Source organism: Neoarius graeffei, chromosome 25, assembly GCF_027579695.1.
Source record: "Neoarius graeffei isolate fNeoGra1 chromosome 25, fNeoGra1.pri, whole genome shotgun sequence".
NCBI lineage: Eukaryota > Metazoa > Chordata > Actinopteri > Siluriformes > Ariidae > Neoarius > Neoarius graeffei.
Window position 1 is genome coordinate 58289962 of NC_083593.1, and position 27075 is coordinate 58317036.

Below are 27075 nucleotides of genomic sequence, written 5' to 3' on the forward strand. Positions count from 1 at the left end.
GAGTGAGTGTGTGTGAGTGAGTGAGTTTGTAAGTGAATTTGTGAGTGAGTGAGTGAGTGAGTGAGTGAGTGAGTGAGTTTGTAAGTGAGTGAGTGAGTGAGTTTGTGAGTGAGTGAGTGAGTGAGTGAGTGAGTGAGTGAGTTTGTAAGTGAGTGAGTGAGTTTGTAAGTGAGTGAGTGAGTGAGTGAGTTTGTGAGTTTGTGAGTGAGTGAGTGAGTGAGTGAGTGAGTGAGTACTTCAAATGTATTCAATTTATAACCAGGTTTGTGTGTTACACCTAGATAATCGTTATAAATAACCGCGACACCTCCTCCTCTGCCAGTTAGACGAGGCTGGTGTATATAACTGTATCCAGGAGGACTCGCTTCATTTAATGCTATATATTCATTTGGCTTAATCCATGTTTCAGTTAAACAAAGTACATTAAACTCCTGATCAGTAATGAGTTCATTAACCATTAGCGCTTTAGATGTAAGAGATCTAATATTTAATAGCCCCACCTTTAGATCAAAGGTGCTGGCAGCAGCTGAACAGTCAGTATGATCTAATTTTATATTGATTAGGTTACTGGAACAAACTCTCTGAAAATTTCTACCTTTTTGTTGAGCTCGGGGAACAGACACAGTCTCGATGTAGTGGACCCTGAGTGACGACTCTGTGCAGCTAGCAGACAGTCGGTTTAGCCTGTTCGTCTGCTCCCTGGCCTTGGCTCTGGATTGTCAGAAATTAACTAGGCCTGTTCTGAGACTATGACCTATGCTGCAGGAAATGAGAGCAGCACCTTCCCGAGTGGGATGGATACCGTCCCGCCCTAACAGGCCAGCAGTGCCCTCAAAATTAGCCCAATTATCTATAAAGCCCACACTGTTTTCAGAGCACCACCTGGACAGCCAGCAGTTCAGCGACCATAACCTGCTGTAAGCTACATCGCCACGCCACATTGGGATGGGGCCAGAGCATACTACAGCATCGGACATCGCTTTCGCTAATTTAAACACCTCTACAAAGTTACTGTTAGTAACCTCTGACTGACAAAGCTCCTACATGGATAACTATCTTTGAGAACCTGTGCTTGCCTAGGACCCTAAGATTATCTGCTATGTTCTGTGCCCTGGCTACCGGTATACACCTGATTAAAGCTGCTGGTGCCCCTAAAGGCTGAGCTAATTTCACGTGCCGTATGATAGAGTCTCCTATAACCAGAGCTCTTTCTCAGTGGGTGCATCACTAAGGAGAGCAAACCTGTTCGACATGTGAAGTGGAGAGGAGTGGCGCTCCCGTGGGCGAGCCTCAGCGGTAGCTTTGGCTCTATGCTTATGCTGCCGAGTCGTCACCCATTCACCCTGCTGTAAGGGCTCTAATGCCGGAGTTGGGGGATTGCTAACTCCACCTAGGGCGTCCAGACTTTCCCCTACAGAAACTACACTGTTCTCATTCTCACTAGCCTTCTCTAAAGCCTGGATACGCGCTTCTAAAACTGTAATCTTCTCTGTCAGAGAGCTAACCAATCTGCACTCATCACAAATAAAGCTATCACTAGCGACGGAGGAAGAATGACTAAACATCCTGCACTCAGCACACTGAACAGGCTGAAGATGTGCCATGATGAAAAGATTCATGTACCTTAACTGAAGATCTGTTGATATTAAAGCAGATCCAATGTGGATGGCCTCCGCTTGTGGTCTTTACGCAGGAGGAGAAAAAAGAAAGCTTCTGATCTTGGTGTTCTTCCGGAAAATAAATACTGCAGAAAAAGGAAAGCGAAAGTAAAAGTACAATAAAAAATGAAAAGCATACTGGAAAATTATTTGTAGAGAAAATAAAAAAGATTAGTGATTAACACCAACACTTGTGGAAAAAAGACTAGTCACAAACAACTCAGAAACCAGGAAGTACGTCGCACAGAATGCGCATGTGCCTAGCAAGTGAATGACTGAGTGACGTGAGTGAGTGAGTGAGTGAGTGAGTGAGTGAGTGAGTGAATGTTTGAGTGAGTGAGTGAGTGAGTGTTTGAGTGAGTGAGTGAGTGAGTGAGTGTGTTAGTGAGTGAGTGAATGTTTGAGTGAGTGAGTGAGTGAGTGAGTGAGTGAGTGAGTGAGTGAGTGTGTGAGTGAGTGAGTGAGTGAATGTGTTAGTCAGTGAGTGAGTGAGTGAGTGTGTAAGTGAGTGAGTGAGTGAGTGAGTGAGTGTGCGAGTGAGTGAGTTATTGAGTGAGTGAGTGAGTGAGTGTGTAAGTGAGTGAGTGAGTGAGTGAGTGTGCGAGTGAGTGAGTTATTGAGTGAGTGAGTGAGTGAGTGAGTGAATGTGTTAGTGAGTGAGTGAATGTGTTAGTCAGTGAGTGAGTGAGTGAGTGAGTGAGTGAGTGAGTGAATGTGTTAGTCAGTGAGTGAGTGAATGTGTTAGTCAGTGAGTGAGTGAGTGAATGTGTTAGTCAGTGAGTGAGTGAGTGAGTGAGTGAGTGTGTTAGTCAGTGAGTGAGTGAATGTGTTAGTCAGTGAGTGAGTGAGTGAGTGAGTGAGTGAATGTGTTAGTCAGTGAGTGAGTGAATGTGTTAGTCAGTGAGTGAGTGAGTGAGTGAGTATGCGAGTGAGTGTGCGAGTGAGTGAGTGAGTGAGTGAGTGAGTGAGTGAGTGTGCAAGTGCATCAGTGAATGTGTTAGTCAGTGAGTGAGTGAATGTGATAGTCAGTGAGTTAGTGAGTTAGTGAGTGAGTGAGTGAGTGAGTGAGTGAGTGTGCGAGTGTGCGAGTGAGTTAGTGAGTGAGTGTGCGAGTGAGTGAGTGAGTGAGTGAGTGAGTGTGTTAGTCAGTGAGTGAGTGAATGTGTTAGTCAGTGAGTGAGTGAGTGAGTGTGCAAGTGAGTGAGTGAATGTGTTAGTCAGTGAGTGAGTGAGTGAGTGAGTGAGTGAGTGAGTGAGTGTGCGAGTGAGTGAGTGTGCGAGTGAGTGAGTGAGTGAGTGAGTAAGTGAGTGAGTGAGTGAGTGAGTGAGTGAGTGTGCGAGTGAGTGAGTGAGCGAGTGAGTGAGCGAGTGAGTGAGTGTGCGAGTGAGTGAGCGAGTGAATGAGCGAGTGAGTGAGTGTGCGAGTGAGTGAGCGAGTGAGTGAGCGAGCGAGTGAGCGAGCGAGTGAGTGAGTGAGTGAGTGAGTGAGTGTGCGAGTGAGTGAGTGTGCGAGTGAGTGAGTGAGTGAGTGAGTGAGTGAGTGAGTGAGCGAGTGAGTGAGTGACTGAGTGAGTGTGCGAGTGAGTGAGCGAGTGAGTGAGTGTGCGAGTGAGTGAGCGAGTGAGCGAGTGAGTGAGTGAGTGAGTGTGCGAGTGAGTGAGTGAGTGAGCGAGTGAGTGAGTGAGCGAGCGAGTGAGTGAGTGAGTGAGCGAGTGAGTGAGCGAGCGAGTGAGTGAGTGTGCGAGTGAGTGAGTGAGCGAGTGAGTGTGCGAGTGAGTGAGTGAGCGAGTGAGTGAGTGAGTGAGTGAGTGTGCGAGTGAGTGAGTGAGTGTGCGAGTGAGTGAGTGAGTGAGCGAGTGAGTGAGCGAGCGAGTGAGTGAGTGAGCGAGTGAGTGTGCGAGTGAGTGTGCGAGTGAGTGTGCGAGTGAGTGAGTGAGCGAGTGAGTGAGTGAGCGAGTGTGCGAGTGAGTGAGCGAGTGAGTGAGCGAGTGAGTGTGCGAGAGAGTGAGTGAGCGAGCGAGTGAGTGAGTGAGCAAGTGAGTGTGCGAGTGAGTGAGTGTGCGAGTGTGCGAGTGAGTGAGCGAGTGAGTGTGCGAGTGAGTGAGTGAGCGAGTGAGTGAGCGAGCGAGTGAGTGTGCGAGTGAGTGAGTGAGCGAGTGAGTGTGCGAGTGAGTGAGTGAGTGAGTGTGCGAGTGAGTGAGTGAGTGAGTGAGTGAGTGAGTGAGTGAGCGAGTGAGTGAGCGAGCGAGTGAGTGAGCAAGTGAGTGTGCGAGTGAGTGAGTGTGCGAGTGAGTGAGCGAGCGAGTGAGTGAGCAAGTGAGTGTGCGAGTGAGTGAGTGTGCGAGTGAGTGAGCGAGCGAGTGAGTGAGCAAGTGAGTGTGCGAGTGAGTGAGTGTGCGAGTGAGTGAGTGAGTGAGTGAGTGAGCGAGCGAGCGAGTGAGTGAGTGAGTGAATGTGTTATTTTCCAAGAAGAACCTCAGTTGATGTGATGAATTAAAGCCTGATGGCTCTGTGTTCGTCCCTCAGGTGGGGTGAAGCCCTGTGCACTCAACTGCCTGGCCGAGGGCTATAACTTCTACACGGAACGTTCTCCTGCAGTCATCGACGGGACGCGCTGCCAAGCTGATTCTCTGGACATCTGCATCAACGGAGAGTGTAAGGTGAGACACTGCTGCAGCGAACGCAGATCTTCTTCAACACTCTTCACCTTCACCCTCTGAGAGAGAAATCTCAGGAAAACGTCTCCTTCTTTCTGTAAAAGGTTTAAAACCGTCACTGTTGTAGGAGAGCGAGAGAGAGAGAGAGAGAGAAGTGGAACGAGTCGCTCAAGAATCACTCAGGATTCAGACGTAGCGACTGTTCACAAGTTACACAGAATCACACACATGGGGGCGGAGTTTATCCCAAACAAAGCAGTGTCTCACTTCTAACTGAACTTCAACGCATTTTTTGTGCATGATACTATTCAAGGCTGGTTTAGTTTTATAAAATATGATGCTATTAGGGTGGCACGGTGGTGTAGTGGTTAGCGCTGTCGCCTCACAGCAAGAAGGTCCTGGGTTCGAGCCCCGGGGCCGGCGAGGGCCTTTCTGTGCGGAGTTTGCATGTTCTCCCCGTGTCCGCGTGGGTTTCCTCCGGGTGCTCCGGTTTCCCCCACAGTCCAAAGACACGCAGGTTAGGTTAACTGGTGACTCTAAATTGAGCGTAGGTGTGAATGTGAGTGTGAATGGTTGTCTGTGTCTATGTGTCAGCCCTGTGATGACCTGGCGACTTGTCCAGGGTGAACCCCGCCTTTCGCCCGTAGTCAGCTGGGATAGGATCCAGCTCGCCTGCGACCCTGTAGAAGGATAAAGCGGCTACAGATAATGAGATGAGATGAGATGATGCTATTAATCAATTAATTAATTAATAGAATTCCTTTTGCTTTTATGTGAAATTTGACAGCAAAGTAAAACAGTTGATTGGTTCACATTTTCCATTTTGTTAAGTTTAAAGGCGAGTGTAGAGTAAACGCTACTGAATCCATCTCTGTCACTTCTGCTCAAGAAAAATCTGAGTAAAATAAATCCTCAGATGCAGCCGCGTGAGTTCAGCTCTGAACACCAGGAACTTTCCTTGCGGAGACACTGATGGAGTGTCTGCACTTCAGCCACCAAGTGTCTGCTGATTGGCTTATCTGTGACGTCACCGCGAGCTTTCTTTAAATGAAACATGTTGCATGCAATAATATTTGTCCAGTCAGCTTTTCCTCTTCTTACGGTTTAGGTTTGTTGTGTTTGCTTAGATAAGAGAACATGGTTAAGAAATTTAAAAAAACCCAACATCATATGTTTTGCGCTGTGCTGTAAAGTCCAGGATCACAGGATCACGATTATACAAAGAAAAGCATTTCATGGTTATTTCACAGTGATGATTGATGGACAGTTTATTTACTTCCACTTTACCCTCCTGATGCGTCTTTAACTCGGACTGTACTGGAGACACGCTGCAGCTCACCAGAACCCAACTCCCTCTGATCCGACACACTCGTTACTGCAGCACCACGAAACCTTCAGAAAGTAGATTTATATAGAACTAAAGCAGGCGTTGAGGTTCTCCTCTGAATGGGACACTTCTGGTTCTGATTGTGTTGTTGGATGTTTTGTTAAGCAGACAAGCCAAATTTAACAGGATACACAAATCACTTACAATATTATTTGTTTAATAAAATGAACTGGCAAAGCTGCCGAGGGTTTTTTGTGCATATTAGGAAATTGTTAAGAATGAGCTGACAAGAAGAACACAATCTGGTGTCGGTGCGTGTTTGTGGCGACTCCACATACACATATTTGGAAAAGTGATGCACACACGCACCCGGCGTCATTTAATACGGAGGATGGAAGCAAGCTGTGCTCCATGAAACATCAGTCCAGAGAACAGGCGCATTTATGTGGCAAAGAAAGCCAGCAAAAATTACAGAGGGAGGATTTAAAGCAGCAGGAGCATCCAGAGAGAAACCGAGAACCTGTTAGTACTCACACTGGAGGTTCCCTTTGTGGTAGCGTTCCACAGAAAAAGGAATAAATCTCAAGAACTGTGTCTCCTGATTTTTTTTTTTAAGAGACGCCTTCTGGAATTACGTTTGTGATAATGCCAACTTTCAATACCTCATGCGCTGCAGTTGCAGAGAACGCTTCAGCATGTGTGTTTATTCAGCACTCAGAATGTTCTAACAGCATCTGTGTGTGTGTGTGTGTGTGTGTGTGTGTGTGTGTGTGTGTGTGTGTGTGTGTGTGTGTTTGCAGCATGTGGGCTGCGACAACATCCTGGGCTCGGATGCCAGAGAGGACATATGCCGTGTGTGTGGAGGAGACGGCAGCACATGTGAGACCATTAAAGGCCTGTTCAATGACTCGCTACCCAGAGGAGGTCAGTGTTCACCAAACACCAGCCTTCAGGAAACTGTCACGAAAGCAAAAACAGCAAGTCTGCTCGCTAAATGGCAACGATTAGCCAAGACTAACTCTTCTCCCCGAGCACACACGTGATGTCATAACCATTTCCAAGCAGTGAGTTATAAGGCAGATTAGTGCAGTGCGCTGGCTGGAGCTCAGAGCCGTCGCTGTAGTTCAGGCAGCCCCTATAAGGCCGTTTAGTCTGAAAAATACAGCATGCAGAATCCAGCCATGCATGAAAATCTCCTCTGAGAGCGAAGCTGTGGAAGGAAAGGAGTAAAGAGAAAGAGAGATTGTGTGTGTGTGTGAGAGAGAGAGAGTGTATGTGTGTGTGTAAAAAGAGAGAGAGAGAGAGAGAGAGAGCACTCCTCCGATCCCCTCAGACCGAGCGATCCTCACTCTTGCCAAACGCGACAAGTTTTTAATCGCTTTCCGCAGCAGACGTCCCTGCTGAAGCGAGCACAGAGTGCACAAGTCAGCGCTGTTTTTTTGGCTTTGACTCCTGACACACAGCCAGAGCAGCGCTCTCGCCAAACTCCACATTTTTCTTTTTTTTTCTATGTGCTGTCACCCAGTGATAAAGCTTGTGTTTTTGGTTCAGAAACAAGTTGTCAAAATAGAAGCAGTAACACAATATACAGGAGAATTAATTGCATCACGCACTGAGAGAATATATATATATATATATATATATATATATATATATATATATAAAGAGTCTTGTATTGCTCATGGGACGATGTGGACCAGTCCAAGGGCCATCTCTATAGCACGAGAACCTTTTCTCCTTTTAAGGTATAGCTAGTAAATCATCTGAAAGCTTTGAGAGAGGAGAGAGCGCTTCTCCAGCCGTCAGGGACTGAACTCATTCCCTCTGTCTCATCTCATCTCTCTCCATATTTACAATCAAGAAAAGTCACAATCACCAAGATCTCCATCTTTATACCACATAGCTGCTGCGTTCTGGATCATCAGCTTGATATTAACGCGCTCATTCTAATACATTATCGTTTCTATAGTAACAGATCGTTCACAGGGACGTGTAATGGATTAAAAAACATATATAATTAACAGTTATTCCACGAAATCGAGTCGTACATGAGCTGATAGGCAACGAGGCACATAGCACCGAGATTGAGTGGAATAACTGTTTTATTCTATCCACATTCACTGGATTTTGAGAAACAGAGCATTTTTATTTTTTGCAAATTCTATAAATAAAAACTTTATACAAAATGTCTGATGAAATCATTTCCACTTAGAATGTAAACAAACCAGTGAAATGACATGAACAATTTGTGAAAAATGCAATAATAATAATTCTTGAAAAATAAAAAAGATACGTTCTTACCATCAAATACTTTTATTCCATATTTTGTTGCTTTTTTTGTATTTTTTGTGTTTTCTTCTTCTTCTTTAGGGTTTTTTGGTGGTTGGCAAACCAATTTAAAAGTGCATTACTGCCACCAACTGGGCTGGAGTGTGGAACAGGAGCTACTGGGGGGGGGGGGGGGGGGGAGACCCATTATTGTTTTAGCTATTTATGTTTCTTTTAAATACTTCATAATTTTTGGGGTTTTGTTTTTGAGTAGAGTTTTTATTTCATCCTCAGTTGGTTCAGCAACACGGTCCACCATTTTGTTTTTCTCAACTCACGGTATATGAGCTGATAGCCTAATAGTAGAGTAGCCAATCAGAGCGCACTATTGCTCATGTCCAGTGAATGTGGACAAAATAAACACTGGTATTTTGTGAGGAGACGTTTATTTAGGTACCATTCATGGGAGGAGTCTCCAGTGTCAGTGGACAGAGCAGTTTACGCTTATAAACTGTGATTGTTTTTTTTTCTTATTTACTAAAAAGAGAGAGTAAAGAGAGGCTGGTGATGGAACGACTGTTTATTGCTGCTATAACGTCAGTGACAACAGGAACCAACTCCTTTCACAAACATTAAACAGATAAAAATATATACAATGCAACATTTTTAATAATTAAACAAAAACGTAATCATTGGCAGATTAGTACCCTGAAGATGATCAGGAACTCTTGAGGAACTCTTTTCTTCACAGAGCGTACAGACACTTCTCAGAGGGTTCTTCAGTTTGGGAAGTTCTCCAGTTTTCTTTCTGTTGGAAAAGATTCCAAGTAGAACTGCGAGTAGTTTAGAAGTTTAGACTCTCTGTGATCTGAGAAATTAAAGGTCCACCTGCTGTGCTCAGTAGGTCTTCAGTTTGTCCCTCGAGGAGAACATTTCAAAGTGTTGGGTCGAGCCATAAATCAGAGAGTGGGAACGTTAATGTCCCAGTCACTCAGCATTTTACTGTAATTTATTACTGTATTTCATTATTTTATACACTATGACTTTAATAACGAGACCGACTTTTCCTTTTCCAGGATATATGGAAGTTGTCCAGATTCCTAAAGGTTCCGTCCACATTGAGATCCGGGAGGTGGCCATGTCGAAGAACTACATCGGTGAGGGTTCTGTTGGCTTCTTTAAGGGCTGGTCATGAGCACGACATTGCTGTGGGGAGAGGTCACTTCCTCAGACGCAGGTCGGCATTTCAGTGAGGAACAGAGGGTTCTGTGAAATGGTACATGCACATACACACACACACACACATGCTGGCAGTCGTGCAGTTCTCTTGGCTCATGCCCTGCAGGTGTAAATGTAAATTCCGGTGACGGACAGCGTCTCTCCTCCTCCTCACACCAGCAGAATGAATGGAGTCTTTCACCTCCACAGTCGTGTCTTGAATTAAAACAATCGACTTGATGTCCAATTAAGTTGTTTGGAGGACAAACATTAATCCAGCCAAGAGGCTGACAGATTGTTGGGTTTGGTTGTGTGTGTGTGTGTGTGTGTGTGTGAGTGTGTGTGACGCCAGCATCGGACAGCATGCAGTCCTTTGTACAGACACCGAGGTGTATTCAAGGACATGTACGATGGGGTTTAAAACCTCACCATCTGACTGTGTGGCCCGATACGGCACGGTACTGGTTCCTCTTTCAGAAGCGGTTTCAAGTAGAACCTTTCTTAAAAGCTGGAACCTTCATCCATTCAAACAGACTCATTTTATCAACTGAGAAATAAAGTGTGAGTCTGGGATCCTGAAAGGTTCCTCAGTTTGTTCCTGCAGGAGAACCCTTCAGGGATTTATACAGAAGAGAGAACCCATTAACATCTAAAATAGTGCACTCATACCCACAAAACCTCTTACCCATCTCTTGAGGAACCCTTTTATTTGGTGAAGGTGAACCCTTTTATTTTCTCCCTCAAGACTGAGTTCTTCACTTTGTCCATCTGAGGTTCCATGTAGAACTCTTATCCATTCAACTAACCTCTAACAGAACCCTTATTTATTCAAATAGGACAGAACCATCCATAGAGGTCACTAGTAACCACTAGACCCCTTCACCTTCCATACGACTCTTTAAGAACCTCTTTTTCCCCCCATAGATCAAAAGGTTCCTCGGTTTGTCTACAGAATTGTTTCTGTTTCAGAAAAGGTTCCAAGTAGAACTAATTTTTGGGAATGTAGAACCGTTCTTTGATATGTCCCTCTGGAAGAACTTTTAAAGGGTTCAAGAGAATAGAACCCTGAACCATCTGAGTAGGACACTAGAACCCTTTATAAACCTTACATAGAACACTTAGAGTACACACTCTGAGAAAAACCTCCATCTTGCGTCTTACAGAGTTCTTCAGTTTGGTTCTCTGTAAAGGTTCTCTGTAAAAACGAATTGTTTAAGCTTTTACAAATGTAGAACCTTTGCGTAAAGCTTGACCCGTTAACCATCTAATGAACTGTAGAGGAACCATTTTTCTATAAAAGTTCACCCATGTTCCTTCCTCGGGGAACCCAGTCTGAAGTCTCATCGACTCTGCTCTCATTTGCATATTGGAACCTGATTGGCTGTAGGATTTAACGATGCAGTAACACTTCCTGCCTGTCGTTAGTTTAACACCAACTCATTAGCAGTGATCATTTCTGTTCTTTAATTAATGATCTGAAAATAATTCCGTTATAAACAAATTTTTTATAAAGTTAATGCTCAGTGTAACATTCTGCAGTAAACCTGCAGGTGAAATACGAGTCTTGCACATCTCCAACTGTTTCATCCGTCACACTGCCATCCAGCAGCACTAATCGCTTAAAGCAGGTTCTCCTGTTCTTCCAGGTTTGCTTGCGTCAGTACCGAGAGGTCGTAAAACTATCGTAAGTGAAAAGGATCTTCTTTTTAAATGGAGTGACAGGCACAGAACCAAAATACTTCCTCATGCCGACGAGAGCCGGGAACTTCTGGAACGCTCGTCTGCAATCGAGCTCCGTCTTAATCAGGACAGGAGTGGATATCTGGAGATGTGTGTTGTTCCTGGAGACAGCACTGTTGCTTTGACGACTCTGCTGGAACGGTTCTGGTGGGCTTTGTTCCAGAGCTTCACCTGAGTATTGTGTTTTTTTTCCCCCTCACTGTCTGTTGTTCTTTCTTCATCTCTTTTGAGGAAGATCGTGTTCAGGGCTGTGCAGTGAAACGAGCCGAGGATCTCACACTGAAATCACACATCAGCACTCAGACATTACTGCAGACTCACTGCCCAGAAGTTACGCGTGTGGGGGCGGAGTTTGTCAGAGACGTGTCCCAGTTGCACTCAATTCTGATCTTGAGGTTAAGTGTGATCTCAGCTCGAGTGAGGAGCGGCATTAAAGCAGAGACATCACGTATCTGGAGCAGTGATGAATGAAGGGAAAGTTTCTCTGTAAGTGTAGAAGCTGAGCGCGCCATCAGGTTCTCCATCACACCATGGACACAATGAATTAACACAAACACTGATGATGTAGTTTAACATGGAGCTCAGAACTTCAGCAGCTGCGTAACCTGATTCTGAACACCAGGAACTTTCCCAACACAAACACTGGTCTCACCTCTGGACCTCAGGTGCCGACTCTGAATCCGACCCGCTGTGCTGAGATCGTTGCTGCGTCTCAGTGTTTATTTTCTGTGAAACTCGAGACAGACGGTGAAGTAAACAGGGTCAGCTCTTCACTCACTGTGATTGTAATCATATCGTTTCCTCCCATCAGCAAACTGCTGCATAAATTTGTTAAAAGAAATGCATCATTTTTCATTCAGGTCTAATCACGTCTGACTCGGTGGATTAAATTAGACCTGCCATCTTTTACTCTCATGCAGCTTTAAAATCTGAAGGAAATGATTATTATATCAACGGCGCATGGACCATCGACTGGCCTCGCAAATTCGACATCGCAGGAACAGCATTCCATTACAAGAGACCGACGGATGAAGTGGAGTCTCTGGAGGCTCTCGGGCCCACCACGGAGAACCTGGTCATCATGGTACGTAGTTCATACCACAGATCCTGGATGTAAGGAGTCTCCAGTGTCAGCGCTGTGTATCAGTCAGAGGTGAAGCTGGAGCTTTAAGATCACTGAGGTTTTCAGCACAGAGGAGTTTACACTTCTTCTTCTTCTTCTTCTTCTTCTTCATGATTTCTCAGTAACATGATGGAACAAACTGTGTTTTTTTTTTGTCTTATTAACTCAGAGAGAGAGTAAAGGGACCCTGGTGAGGGAACGACTGTTTACAGCTGCTATAACGTCAGTGACATTAGTGATGAAAAGTATGATGCTTTGTTCTTTAATAAAGAAACTGTGATGTTCAGCGCATTAATACACTTCAAATATAATGAAAAACATTTCTACATGAACAGGATGTACAATAAAGATCAGGAAACAGGAAGTGAAAGTGAATATTTGGTGAAAAGCTTTTGGAAATTAGTGGTAAGTTCTTTTCTGCGCATGTTGGAGGATCTTCCTCAGTTCTTCTGGAGTTCCTTGTTGATGTTTTGATATGAACAGAACAGACATCCCTCTGTAACTGTGAGTTTCTATTTGTTGGAAAAGTAGTGTTTGGAAATATAAAATGTTTCTATACGGACTCAGTAACGCACAAGTCAAAATCAGCAGGAAGCAGGCTGTGTGAGACGTTTCCACAGCAACATGTTATAAAGCATTATTAAGGAATTAGTTCTTATCAGATCCTGAGGGGGAAGGGGGAGGGGCACAGCATCTAAAACGAGGAGCTCTTTATAAACTGTACATTATGGGTGTTAGATATTACAGGGATGATTCCTGCTCTGACTCTACACACACACACACACACACACACACACACACACACACACACACACAGAGCACATTTCAGTGTGTGAGTGTGTTGTATTTTTGTTGGTATTTCCAGCACAAACGTTCTGTGCTCTGAGAGTGTGTGTGTGTGTGTGTGTGTGTGTGTGTGTGTGTGTGTGTGTGTGGCCAGACAGAGGTTTTCTGTGCACACACATATATAGCTGTTAAAACCACGAGCCAGAGTTCAAGTGAGGTTTGTGCACAGATGTGGACTTTATTTAGAGAGAGAGCCAGACAATTTCAAACAGAGAGTGTTTAAACACCTCCTCACTCCACCCTGCGTGTGTGCGTGCGTGCGTGCGTGCGTGTGTGTGAATTCTAACAAACAGCCAGTAAACGTCTACACACACATACACACACACACACATTCCTTAAACCTGTGGTTTCCACAGTGGCACACAGCAGATATTATTATTCTGTATATAGTTTATAACCCTACAGTGGTGATGATCATTATCAACTACTCTGAGTTATTACACAGTTATTACAAACTTATTACAGCGTTATTACACAATTACTACATTTCTTAGTCAGCTTTATTGACTAATTTGGGGTTTTAACTGAGGCTCATGAGCTGGAACAAGTGTGAATAATGTCAGAAATGAACAGCCATAAAAATTATCTTTATAATGAAGAACATTTTAATCTCCACTTTAACGGAGTCACTGATTAAATAAAAGTAATAAACACTGTGTGTGGTTCTGAAGCGGAGATATCGTTACACCCTAAGTGATTTATTCCTCTTATTCCACAGCTTTCATAATTATTAAAAATTGTAATTTATTTTTAAAAATGATAGATTTGTTTTAAGAAATTATGTAATTTTTATCTGTTTATAGTTACATTTAATGTTCATGAAACAAGTTCTCACTCACATTATAGCAGCTGTAAACGGTCGTTCCCTCAGCAGAGTCTCTTTATTCTCTCTCCAAGTTAATAAGACAAAAAAAATAAAAGCAGTTTGTTCCATCATGTTCCTGAGAAACCATGAAGAAGAAGAAGAAGTGTAAACTCCTCTGTGTTGAAGATCTCAGAGATCTTACAGTTCTAGCTTCACCTCTGACTGATACACAGCACTCACACTGGAGACTCCTTCCAGAGACGATTAGTCCCTGTGAATGAGCTGTTACCATAGAAATGATAACGTATTTGAATGAGCGCGTTAATTATAAATAACCCTGTGATGTTCTGCTGCACTACAGTCAGAGCTGCTGTTATAGAGAATTAATCAACACCTGAATGCAGCAGCACTGTGGTGTAATGTGAATTAATGCAGTGAACACTGTCAGTGTGGGGAAGTGTAATGTAATGTAATGTTACAGCTGATCTCAGACCTGCAGTGATGCAGAACCTCTGTGTGCAGGTTCTACTGCAGGAACAGAACCCTGGCATCAGGTACCAGTTTAACGTTCCCATCCAGCGCACGGGCAGCGGGGACAACGATGTGGGCTTCACCTGGCAGCACCTGCCCTGGTCCGAGTGCTCAGCCACCTGCACAGGAGGTCTCTCTCTCACACACACACACACACACACACACACACACACACACACACACACACACACACACACACCTCACCTGTACACCTGCAAGTAGAAATCAGGAACCCAGAGGACTTTATTAAACACTCTGGAGAGTTGTGTTGGTGTTGGTTCCCGTGTTTTGCTCATTTGTTGTTCACCTTTTAAACTCTTCCACATTTTATAACCCGGGAAATTGTGTTTTTTGTGTTAATTCATGCTATAAAATGCCAGATAAGTCCATTTCAGTTCCAGGTTGTAAAACTGCAACATGTGGAAAAGTTTGGGGGGGAATACTTATGCACAGAACTGTAGATATGATCTGATCTGATCTTCTGATATGATATTCCTGCTCTGCTATCGTCTGAATTCATGGCACAGTTTGAGTTCTGCCTCTGATTTGCAGTTCTGAACGCCAGAACCACACATTAATGTAAGCTCTCACCTCAAACACAACCAGACTGCACTCAGCTTCGCCAAACGCAAATGGCTTCCTTACAACAACAAATAGTTTTCCTTCTCTGCTCTTTTTTTCCTCTCGAGCTGTGGCCACTGAAAACATTCAGAGTGCTCGCGATACGCAGCCGAAAAAATGCAAACGCTGCACACTGGACTGCAGTCAGAGAGGTGGGGGGGGATTTCAACCACCATGGAGTGCACACACAGTGCGCCTTGAACTCCACCTCATTTACACTAATCTGAAAATCCCTCGGAGCAACACTTATGTCATTTGTGAGATGTTTTGTTGTTAATGTTCCTCACTGGCAGAGTCGAAGCCCTTTGTCTGGTGAATTCCACAGCGAGGGATTTAAACCCTGTTGCCTTTCTTGATGTTAAAAGCTATAAAGTGTTGGAATGGTCTTTTTAAGGCACTGCATCACATTTGCACCAATCCAGATGCTTGGCTCGAGTTTTGCCTGTTTTTAGTCCAATAACAGGTTTATTTAGAGCGAGACTCACAATAGCACTCGATTGTAAACCAACGTCAAAGTAAATCTTTTTTATTGCATGATGGTGCAGGGGCACAGAAAGTCCTGAATCCAGCTCGAGCTGAGAGACACACGGTCCAACCTCGACTCACATTATTATTATTATTATTATTATGCATGATTTCAGCGTCACTGTGAGTCAGCGTCAGACATCACAAGCTCTCGCAGCTTCGTGCACGCCTTTCCACTTCCTCAGAATAATGGTTTCTCCGACTGGACAGGGCTGATGGAATAAAAACGTGCGTATGGAGGGGTAGAATATTCTCTCTCTTTTACACACATGGTGGCCTTGCAGGCTGGCCAGGCTTGGCATTCACCAGCTTTTCATATTTTTTTCCTCCGGAGGCCCGGTACGCACAGCGCCGATGGCTTGGTCTGCTGAACACACGGCACAGTGCAGCAGCACAGCGCTGGCTCCGACCCTCACCACACTAATCTCACAGTCTGGAGCCAAAGAAAAGAAGGGCTTCTCTGTAAAAGTCATTCAGCAAGACACTCACTTAAAACCTGAGGCTTTTACACACCTAGAAATACCACTGAGGAGAACATTATCCAGCTCCCGTCCGTCTCAGGGCCCTGAGCACTCTGTCAGCGAGAGGCCCTCTGGAGGAAGCGGCGTGTTTTGAGCGTGTGCACGCTGACCACACGGACGCACGACACTTCACTTCAGAGTCGGACACATCACAGACAGACATGCAAGAGAAAACGGCAGACGTGATGTGAATTCTCACTGTGTTTACAGGCTCACAGAGACAGGAGGTGGTCTGTAAACGGCTGGATGACAACTCTGTGGTCCAGAACAGCTACTGCGACCCTGATGGAAAACCACCAGAGAACCAGAGACCCTGCAACACGGAACCGTGTCCACCTGAGTGAGTACAGGAGGAACGATAGAAATAAGATTCATCCCATGAGCACTGAGGTCTCGAGCTGGTTTTACTCAAAAATCATCATCTCAGGTTTCCAGATTCAGCAAAACATCACAAATAAATAAATAAACCATTATATTACAAGTATTTAGCAGATGCTTTTATCCAGAGTGACGTACAACACACCCAGAGCAGCCTGGGGGGCAGTTGGGGGTTCGGTGCCTTTACTCAAGGGGACTTCAGCCATTCCTGCTCGTCCAGGGAATTGAACCAGTGACCTTTTGGTCCCAAAACTGCTTCTCTAACCTTTAGGTCATGGTTTCCCTGTAATAATCTCATCTCATTATCTGTAGCCGCTTTATCCTGTTCTACAGGGTCGCAGGCGAGCTGGATCCTATCCCAGCTGACTACGGGCGAAAGGCGGGGTTCACCCTGGACAAGTCGCCAGGTCATCACAGGGCTGACACATAGACACAGACAACCATTCACACTCACATTCACACCTACGCTCAATTTAGAGTCACCAGTTAACCTAACCTGCATGTCTTTGGACTGTGGGGGAAACCGGAGCACACGGAGGAAACCCACGCGGACACAGGGAGAACATGCAAACTCCACACAGAAAGGCACAAACCACTACACCACCGTGCCGCCCATAATAATAATAATAATAATAATACAATCAGTTCATCTGTGATATCTTGCAATTTGTCCTCACTGCAGATTTCAGAACCATTTCAGACGTCACCTGCTTACAGAAAACACACGATTTATTTCTTCACTTGTGAACTATTTTGGGTCTAAACCCTCACAAAAAAAGAAAAAAAAATCCTCGGTGTCAGAAATGCCCACCTGTATTTAGCTGTATTACTGAATCAGGTTTATGACGTCTCGAGGGATAATATCCAGAGTGCAGGAGGTCGGAGCCTGATCCTTCACAGCTCGTGTCCCATCAGTGCAGTCAGTCAGCGTCAGAGTCTCAGCTGGAGCATGAAACTAAATCCAGGTGTTTGAGCTCCAGCTCTGAGTCAGTGTCAGTTTGTTAGGATTAAACCTGAACTGGGAGATGGACTCATATCACTCATACCACTGTCACAAACCTGTTCCAAGATCCACCAGCCTGCAGGTTCCTCAGAGAACCTCAGAGAACCTTCACATGACTGATACCTGTGTGTGTTTTTGCCCTGATCTGTGGTTCTAACCTTCTCAGTAATGATGAGGTTTGATGGTTAAACTAATGAAGCTGCTACACTGCAGTCAGCGTCCACAGGATACACTCACATCTGGATCTGGATCTGATCAACACTTTTAAAAAAGATCTCAGTGGGGTGTGTTACAGTCAGCTTCATATCTTCACTGTGTGACACGCCCTCGAGGGGCTTATTGCTTTAATTAGCACTTTTATCACTCATCAGTTTCACACTGTTGACTCGATGGTTTATTGGACAGATTTGATTACATGCACACACACGCACGCATACACACACATGCGCACGCATACACACGCACAAATATGCGCACACACACACGCACAAGTTCATGCCTAGTTTAGAGCTCATTTGATTAGAACATCATCAGTTTGTTCACATTAATGGAGATTCTAAAGATCCTAAAGGTGACAGTTTGGTGTTCCACAGGGTTCTGGATTACAGCCCATTATGCTCCTTTCATTTACACACACTCAGATGTTTCGTTCCCAAACATGATGCTGCCTCTCAGTTCTACACTGATGAAATGCGATTATGTTAATCAGTTCGATCAGAACTCAAAGGCCAGTTTATAAACATTAAGACTTTCAGGATCATTAAAGAACTGAACTTTACTACACTCACCGGTTTGTCCATCAGGAGAACCTTTAAAGACTTTTTGGAGAACCCAAAAACAGAGGTTTTCCCTTTCTTATAATCCATTTGTTCAGGTTTAAGACTCCATTCTATTTCTGAGTGAAGTAACAGTGTTCTGTGTGCTCCAGGTGGTTTATCGGCGATTGGTCTGACTGCAGTAAGTCGTGCGATGGAGGGACGCGCACGCGTACGGTTCTCTGCATCCGCAAAATCGGCCCTGCAGACGAGGAGAACCTGGAGGACGTTCACTGCCTGACACATCGACCAATCGAGAGCGAGAGCTGCAACAATCAGTCTTGTCCTCCACAGTGGGTTCCTCTGGATTGGTCTGAGGTGAGAGCATCAGGGTTCTACTCCAGTTCAGAGACCGACAGATTAAACATCTGAGAGAGCATCAGTAGGTGATTAGTGGGATTAGTTACGCCCTCGGTTTGAGATTACAGGTCAAGCTCCTGAGGTTTGTCTTGTTTACAGCTGTCAGGACAGAAGTTTCCAGTCCACACACCGTCCACATGCTGTCATGGACCTTCTGGACTGGAGACATTGAAATCAGAACCACAAGACTTTAAACTCTACAGCTTTAAAAAGAGTATTGTTGAATAAAGATGTCTTGTTTGTTTGTTTTTTTGTGTGTGTGTGTGTGTGTGTGTGTGTGTGTAGTGCACTCCAAAGTGTGGCCATGGCTTTAAACACCGCATCGTGTTGTGTAAGAGCAGTGATTTGACTAAAACGTTCCCACCAGCGCTGTGCTCAGAGCTCATCAAACCCCCGGTGCGGATGCGCTGCAGTCTGGGCCGCTGTCCTCCTCCACGCTGGATCCCCGGGGAGTGGGGACAGGTACAGACATGGGGTCACACTAATCCCCATCCAATAACTCACAACTCTGTGTCTGAGAGAGGGAGAGAGGAGGAATGTGTCATTGTGTGCATCTCTATCAATCTGCACAATGTTTCTACCCTATTTTTATTTTAACTGGATATAAATAATAATTTGTGACGCTGGTGTAGAGGAACGTCAGAAGAGACGTGCGCTCCAGCTGAGCTCCTGCGCAAGAGAACGTGTGTTTTAGTTAGAAGTCAACAGAATTTACACTCTGAAGATAAACTGAGGGCTTTAGAGAGGCAGTGACGTGTGACGCTGAGAGTGAGTGAGTGAGTGTGTTAGCACCGACCGCTGGTGCTAACGGCGTCTTGAATGTTTGAGCTTTATCTGAAGATGAAGCTGCGTCAGAGCCAAGAACATGATGAAAGAGAAAGTGCACTTAGCTTCATGACCTTTTCTCCGATCTGCAGCACAGAACAGGTTCTTCTCTACAGCACGACGGACCTAAAGCTGCTTTTCCAGCTCAGAAACTTCCATTTGACTCCCGCACCCGAAACCAGTGCTCTACTGTTTTTTTTAAACCAAAAACTTGTAAAAGATTTTATTTGTGAAACTGAGATAAAAACAATAACAGTATAAAAATATTCAGGCTTGTATTATAAGTTTGAATTTTCCAGCAAATCTGCGTTAGTTCCAGACACAAGGTCAAACCTCAGACGCGGTTCATTTAAGGAAATTTATATTTAAAAAAAAATTAAAAATAAATAAGCCTTGCAAAAAAGATGTGGAAATGTTTTATTTCATGTGGATTATCTGAGCGATTTTAAAGAAACTCAGACAAGATTCAGCAACTCGTGTCATCTAGAAATGTAGACGTGGCGAATTTACTAAGTGTAATCAATACTGCCAGTATCGTTTGCATTTAGCCACACCCACAAACTTCCATAAAAGGAAGAAGAGCTGAAAAATTACAAAATGGTGACTAAACAGAGAAAGTGTGACCTGCAGGAAATTTTCCAGGAACGCAGAGCAGCAGCTTCCATAGTAACCTTTATACTAGGGTGCCATTACTTTTGTCCTCATCAGATGGACAGACTTATTTGTCTTGATTTATGGATTTGTTTTGGAGTCGCTTTCTTTCACGTCATTAATATGAAGCGACTGAGTTTCACAAAACGTTCATTAAACTGAAATAAAATCACAGGAACTTGGCGATAATTCTACGACTTGATGCCGATCATTTGAGGTTCTCAGTCATGAGTCTCTTCATACACACCGTTTACACAAACTCAGGAGTGAAGTGCAGATCACAGAAGTCTTTCCCTGAACACTATGGTTTGAGATTGTGATTCGTCGTCGTTCTGGATGGTGCTTTACTTCAACAGCACTCCAAGTCAACACGTAAACAATATCCAGAAAAGTTTCAGGATCATCCTCTAGAAGAACAAGCCTGAATTATTATTAATTAACAGTAAGGGCTTGAACAGGAGATCTGCAGGCTGAAAGGTGATTGGTTTAAATCCCACTTAAAGCCACTTGTGACTCAGGAGGACTGAACCATCACAGGCTGCTGGAAACCCGTTTGAGTTTCTAGTTACAAGAAATCCTGCAGAGATCCTGGAGCTGCTGTCACATCTTTCTGCTCTCTCTTTTACACACACACACACACACACACACACACACGCACACACACACGCACCGAGCCAGTCAGAGGACGTCAGTGCTTCTGAAGCATGGCGCTCATTACCATCCTGTCCCAACGAGCTGCGTGTGTGTTGCATTCAGTCGCTGAGCAACGGCTCGTTTTTTCCATTGGCTCACAGTGTGAGGAGACAACTGGAAAAATCAAAAGTCTTTAACTTTTGTTGTGTGTAACCCCTCCCCCAGTCGTCCCCTCCCCCAGTCGTCCCCTCCCCCCAGTCGTCCCCTTGTCCCTAAACACCATCGCTGTAATATACAACAGATGACAGCAGTGCAATCTAAAGCTCTGACCTTCCGCCAGGAGCCGAGTGTCTGCTGTGAGCTCCAGTGACTCAGGATGAGTTCACAGAACAGGAGAAAGTAAATAAATAAATAAATAAATAAAAGCACAGCTTCAGGACACTCCCACTTCATTTTTGAAATGATGAAAACATAAGACACAGGAGACAAACTCACTCATGCTAATTTATGCCTTAAATAAAAATCTGTCCCTTTTGCACACTTTTCTGGCCACAATCTTCAGGATCTTAAAGGAGCATTAGTTAAGATTCATCGAGATTGGAGCTCTAGTGCTGAAGAAGATGAAGTACAACAACATGTACACAAAGCCGTGGCCCCAGAATCTACGATGGGAAGTGGAGCTGAGTTAGCATTAGTGAGGATCATGATGTTGATTCCCAGGCTGTTTATTTATTAAGGACTTTAAATGATTACGTAGTTATTTAGACACCGATGATTAGTGTACCGACATCACGCCCCTCTCCACTCCACCCTTCAACCGAATTATAACACTATAACAATGTGAACTGGTCGTGTGCTTTCACCGTCCTGTTTCTCTTTGTTTTTTAGCTGCACAGGATTTAACTCGCATTACAGACATTTCTGTAAAGGTGTAATATCCAAAGCACGACCTTACTCGGCTTTACACGCGATAAAAATGTTTCTCTTTCATTCCTGATGTAAAGTTAGACATTTAAACAGTTAAATGCTTTACACAGATTGTGTTTATTCCTATAAACTGGAAAGGAGTTTAACACTACTGTTGGCTTCACATCCAACTTCAAACCTTTCATCAGAAATCAGTTTGTCTATTTTTGAAAATTGCAAAATGTTTATTCTGGATTTTTTGGAAGCACAATGTGGACTTTTGCTCACAGTGAAGGTATCTGGCTGTGCTGGGCGCATACCGCTTACCACCATGTTTTACTTTCCAAACAGACTGAGATATGGGCAGAGTGAAAGGCTTTGGGGGGCATGTCTATAAAAAGACAGACAGACAGACAGACAGACAGAGGACCCATGTAAACACAGATAAGCTGTTTTCTCTGCTGCATAGCACATGCCTGCTGATGTTCTTCATCATTTCCAGGATAATTCTATGAGTGAGGAAAGAAAATGCAAAATAAAAACTGTTAAAGAAAGTCTGCATTCGGGAGCACAAACTTTTAAACACCGAGACACAGTGAGATCTGAGAGAAATAAAGCCACTGGATTATAAAAGGCCACAGAATTGTATTTAGGGCTGTTGGAGAAGGTCTGTGATTGGTCATCTGGTGCAACAGTCCTGTGAAAGTAGGCGTGGTCTTGATGGAACAGAGTAGGGTCCCGAGTGAAGCTAAACATCTGTATTGTGAAGCTAACTGTGAGATGGGCAGGACTAACAGGTACTCTGTGTGTGTAGTGTTCAGCACAGTGTGGGCTAGGACAGCAGATGCGGACGGTGCAGTGCTTGTCCTACGCCGGACAGCCATCTAACGATTGTCCCGAGACTCTGCGTCCCAGCATGATCCAGCCGTGTGAGAGTAAATGTGATGCCATACCCATCTCCAATGGTGACGGTGAGTACCAGGACTTTTCTAAGATGAACATTAAATTGCTTGACATGGCAGTAACAAATACAGGTGCTGGTCATATAACTAGAATATCATGAAAAAGTTGATTTATTTCAGTAATTCCATTCAAAAAGTGAAACTTGTATAATATATTCATTCATTACACACAGACTGATATATTTCAAGTGTTTATTTCTTTTAATTTTGATGATTATAACTGACAACTAATTGAAGACACCTGGTGCCGCACTCTAATCAGCTAATTAACTCAAAACACCTGCAAAGGCCTTTAAATGGTCTCTCAGTCTCGTTCTGTAGGCGACACGATCATGGGGAAGACTGCTGACTCGACAGTTGTCCAAAAGACGACCATTGACACCTTGCACAAGGAGGGCAAGACACAAAAGGTCATTGCTAAAGAGGCTGGCTGTTCACAGAGCTCTGTGTCCGAGCACATTAATAGAGAGGCGAAGGGAAGGAAAAGATGTGGTAGAAAAAAGTGTACAAGCAATAGGGATAACCGCACCCTGGAGAGGATCGTGAAACAAAACCCATTCAAAAACGTGGGGGAGATTCACAAAGAGTGGACTGCAGCTGGAGTCAGTGCTTCAAGAACCACCACGCACAGACGTATGCAAGACACGGGTTTCAGCTGTCGCATTCCTTGTGTCAAGCCACTCTTGAACAAGAGACAGCGTCAGAAGTGTCTCGCCTGGGCTAAAGACAAAAAGGACTGGACTGCTGCTGAGTGGTCCAAAGTTATGTTCTCTGATGAAAGTAAATTTTGCATTTCCTTTGGAAATCAAGGTCCCGGAGTCTGGAGGAAGAGAGGAGAGGCACAGAATCCACGTTGCTTGAGGTCCAGTGTAAAGTTTCCACAGTCAGTGATGGTTTGGGGTGCCATGTCATCTGCTGGTGTTGGTCCACTGTGTTTTCTGAGGTCCAAGGTCAACGCAGCCATCTACCAGGAAGTTTTAGAGCATTTCATGCTTCCTGCTGCTGACCAGCTTTATGGAGATGCAGATTTCATTTTCCAACAGGACTTGGCACCTGCACACAGTGCCAAAGCTACCAGTACCTGGTTTAAGGACCACGGTATCCCTGTTCTTAATTGGCCAGCAAACTCGCCTGACCTTAACCCCATAGAAAATCTATGGGGTATTGTGAAGAGGAAGATGCGATACGCCAGACCCAACAATGCAGAAGAGCTGAAGGCCACTATCAGAGCAACCTGGGCTTCAATAACACCTGAGCAGTGCCACAGACTGATCGACTCCATGCCACGCCGCATTGCTGCAGTCATTCAGGCAAAAGGAGCCCCAACTAAGTATTGAGTGCTGTACATGCTCATACTTTTCATGTTCATACTTTTCAGTTGGCCAACATTTCTAAAAATCCTTTTTTTGTATTGGTCTTAAGTAATATTCTAATTTTCTGAGATACTGAATTTGGGGTTTTCATTAGTTGTCAGTTATAATCATCAAAATTAAAAGAAATAAACACTTGAAATATATCAGTCTGTGTGTAATGAATGAATATAATATACAAGTTTCACTTTTTGAATGGAATTACTGAAATAAATCAACTTTTTCATGATATTCTAATTATATGACCAGCACCTGTAATAACAGAACAAAATGGAGGACGTTTTATCCCTCCATTTGTCCCTCTAGATTTTCCTTAGAGATTCCATGTAGAACCAGAGAAGAAACATGTGTAAGTCCTTGGACCATCCTTGAGGACACCAGAACCATCCAATTAGGGGAGGGTTCAACCATCCAAATAACTCTGGAAGAACCCTTTTATCACTGAGAGTGTACTCTATCAAAGGGTTCCTCTGTTTGTCCCTGAAAAGGGTCTCAGTAGAACCATAAAAGGATCTTGGATTTGTTTGTTTGGGAGAATCTTTAAAAGGTTCTATGTATTCTTAACCATCTGAGTAGGACAACAGAACATATTAGAGCCCTTACATAGAACACTTAGAAGAAGCTTTCTTTGTTGCGTCCTCCAGCTCTGTTTGGTTTGTTGATGTAAAGGTTCTCAAAAGGTTCTGTTTAGAAACCGACATAAAATTATTTTCTGTTTTAGAAACATAGAACACTTGTGGAAAGCTAGAACTACGGTATAAGGAACCTTTGAAAAACCCTTTAAAAAAACCCACATCCATGGCTGCTTCTGTCCCCGAGTAAACCAGCTCTGCTGTCATTTGCATATCAGAATCTGATTGGCCGTTACGGTTTATGATGCAGTAACACATCCTGCCTGTTTAACTCTAAATCAGATTTTCAGCTCCTTGTTCCTCAAAGAACACACAGAACTATTCCCACTTTGTGTGCAGAGCTGGAAGTCGTGCAGATTATTGATAATGTCTCTGGCTAGTGATGTCACACAGTGTCTGGTGGAAAAGTGCAATAATTATTGGCGCCCAAACTGTTCAACAGCTTTCATTTCCATCAGATCAGTTCTCCAAATGAACTCCCATCTTGTGCTTAATTGTGCCTTAACACAGAGCAGTGAGGGAACATCTGCATTTTCTTTGAAGGAATCTGAAAAGGGAAGAGGCTCTGATGGGGACGAGGCAGTTCAGGTTCTCAGAGCTTTACTTCACACATGGCAGTGAGCCGAGGCTGAGGATCAAACCTCATGATTCCTCCGAGACGTTGTTCCAGTTTCTGTGTCACTGCCTCATCAAGGGGTGAAGTGTAGCGAGATACTTACTGCTTCCTCCAGGGGGAAAAAGAAAAAAAAAAGTCAGCTGGTAGAAGATGCTGAAATGTTTATCTGCTCAGGAAATTTACATCCTTATGTCTGGAAATAAAATAAACATTCTGCAGGAACAAAATCAACAACATTCAGGGTTTCTTTAAAAATTTAACAACAGTATTCTTCATCAAACTCTGACTGGTCAGAAGAGAAGAAGGTTTTGAGTAATTCTCTCGAACAGCAGCTCTGACAGTAGTGCAGGTTTATATTAATGCACTCGTTCTAATATGTTATCATTTCTATAGTAACAGCTCGTTCACAGGGGCGTGTCCAGCAGACACTCCACTGATAATCAACACATTTTTTAAAAAATATGTAAATGTTTTTTTTTTCTTATTAACTTGGAGAGAGAATAAAGAGAGAGTGCTGAGGAGACGACTGTTTATAGCTGCTATAACTTAAATGGCATGAACATTAAATGTAACTATAAACGCATAAAAAGTATGATGATGTTTTTTAATGAATAAAAAGTTGCCGTGGTAGAAGACAAGTAACAGTGCCTGCACTTCATCACACCACCCTGTCACGATATATTAAAGGGACAAAACACGGCTGTTGAAGGAAAAGTGCAGTTTGGTGTCTTTATTTCTGAATAAATAAATAAAAATAAACCCTAAAGTCCTGAACAAGCGTGTTTATAAATGAGTAACACCAGAGCAGTTAGTGAGTGTATGACAGATTAGTGCAGGACTTTACAGACATCAGGTGGACGCTGGTGTAGAATGAAACTGAACCCAACAGTACTAACGGTACCAACAATACTAACGGTACTACAGAGTGTTCAGCATGACGGGGGACCAGGCGCTGGAGATTTATAGGAGCCGGTAATTACTGTCTGAGCTGCAGCATGCATTAGGAACGAAGAGTCGCAGCAGAACGTTCTGGAGTGCTGCTGAATGAAAAATGGCCTCCTGCCCATGCGGTGATTACTGTCTGGATTCCAAAACACCTGAAATATAAGCCTTAATCTGACGACTGGCAACATTCATCTCGTACAGACTCCGAGCGCTCCAGGCACCTCTCAAATCAATTAATCTGAAACGCTGCATGTGTTCCCCCCACCATCAGAGCAAGAAAAAACCCTCTCCACTGTCTGAGGAGTTTCAGTCCTCACCGTGGGCCTCTGTTCCCTTCGAGCGCCAGAAAATACTGACACACAAAAATACACATGATAAAAATGATGTTTCGTAAAACTGAGAGTATATCAGACAATCTCTTGGTGTGGATCCGTTTCACTCGCATTTAATGATTTGATAGCAGTGTGATAAAAATAGATTACAAATAGGTAAGTAAATAAATAAATGTGTACATTAGTAAATAAAAAAGTAAGTCAATAAATAAGTAAACAAACAAAATAAAAAGTAAATATGACTCTTGTGGGATTGTGAATAAATGAGGAAATACGAATCAAGCTTCGGACTTTATGCTTTTGTTTTTTGTTTGTTGGTAAGCACTTTCTCTCACACACACACACCAATTTTATCCTCCCCACCGCTGCTCACTGCAGCACACAACACTTATTCCACACACCTGCCCTTGACCACGCCCCCCCGCTACGATAAATAAATAAATAAAAGGCGCTACAGAAAAGTGTCGTCTGTTGTCCAGAGATCGTAAATCCGTATCCTGATGATGAGAGCAGAACTGTCCGTGCTCTCTGTGTGGGAGGGGCTTGCACTGTCTCCATCACAATGACATGAGCCAATCAGAGCATCTGTGAGCTTGTATATGTAGAAGAGGGCAGATAGTGCTTCCCCCCGAGTGTGCATCTGAGCAGATGCAGTTACTGTGTGTGTTCACCTTCACCCTGCCTGTGTGAGAGGAGAGACGCTACTGGTGCATCTCAAGCAGTTAGAATATTGTGAAAAATTATTTTTTCATAATTTAATTTAAAAAGGTAAACTTTAATATATTCTATATTCATTACACAAAGTGA

At 43.8% G+C, this 27075-nt stretch overlaps 1 protein-coding gene across 8 annotated transcripts in view; it reads left to right on the forward strand.

Annotated features, from left to right (window-relative positions):
• adamts6 (ADAM metallopeptidase with thrombospondin type 1 motif, 6) overlaps positions 1 to 27075 on the forward strand; it is a 126490-nt gene that overhangs the window by 94282 nt on the left and 5133 nt on the right. For 7 of the 8 annotated variants that reach the window (XR_009651569.1, XM_060909059.1, XM_060909053.1 and 4 more), the window contains 9 exons: positions 4185 to 4318; positions 6443 to 6566; positions 8987 to 9067; positions 11789 to 11952; positions 14165 to 14303; positions 16051 to 16180; positions 18150 to 18354; positions 18682 to 18858; positions 22226 to 22382. Coding sequence is in view for 7 of the 8 variants with exons in the window: in XM_060909059.1 (XP_060765042.1) it covers positions 4185 to 4318; positions 6443 to 6566; positions 8987 to 9067; positions 11789 to 11952; positions 14165 to 14303; positions 16051 to 16180; positions 18150 to 18354; positions 18682 to 18858; positions 22226 to 22382 (1311 nt within the window). In the remaining variant the exon portion in view is untranslated. The remainder of the gene's footprint in view (positions 1 to 4184; positions 4319 to 6442; positions 6567 to 8986; positions 9068 to 11788; positions 11953 to 14164; positions 14304 to 16050; positions 16181 to 18149; positions 18355 to 18681; positions 18859 to 22225; positions 22383 to 27075) is intronic. The other variant, XM_060909060.1, reaches the window with a different exon arrangement.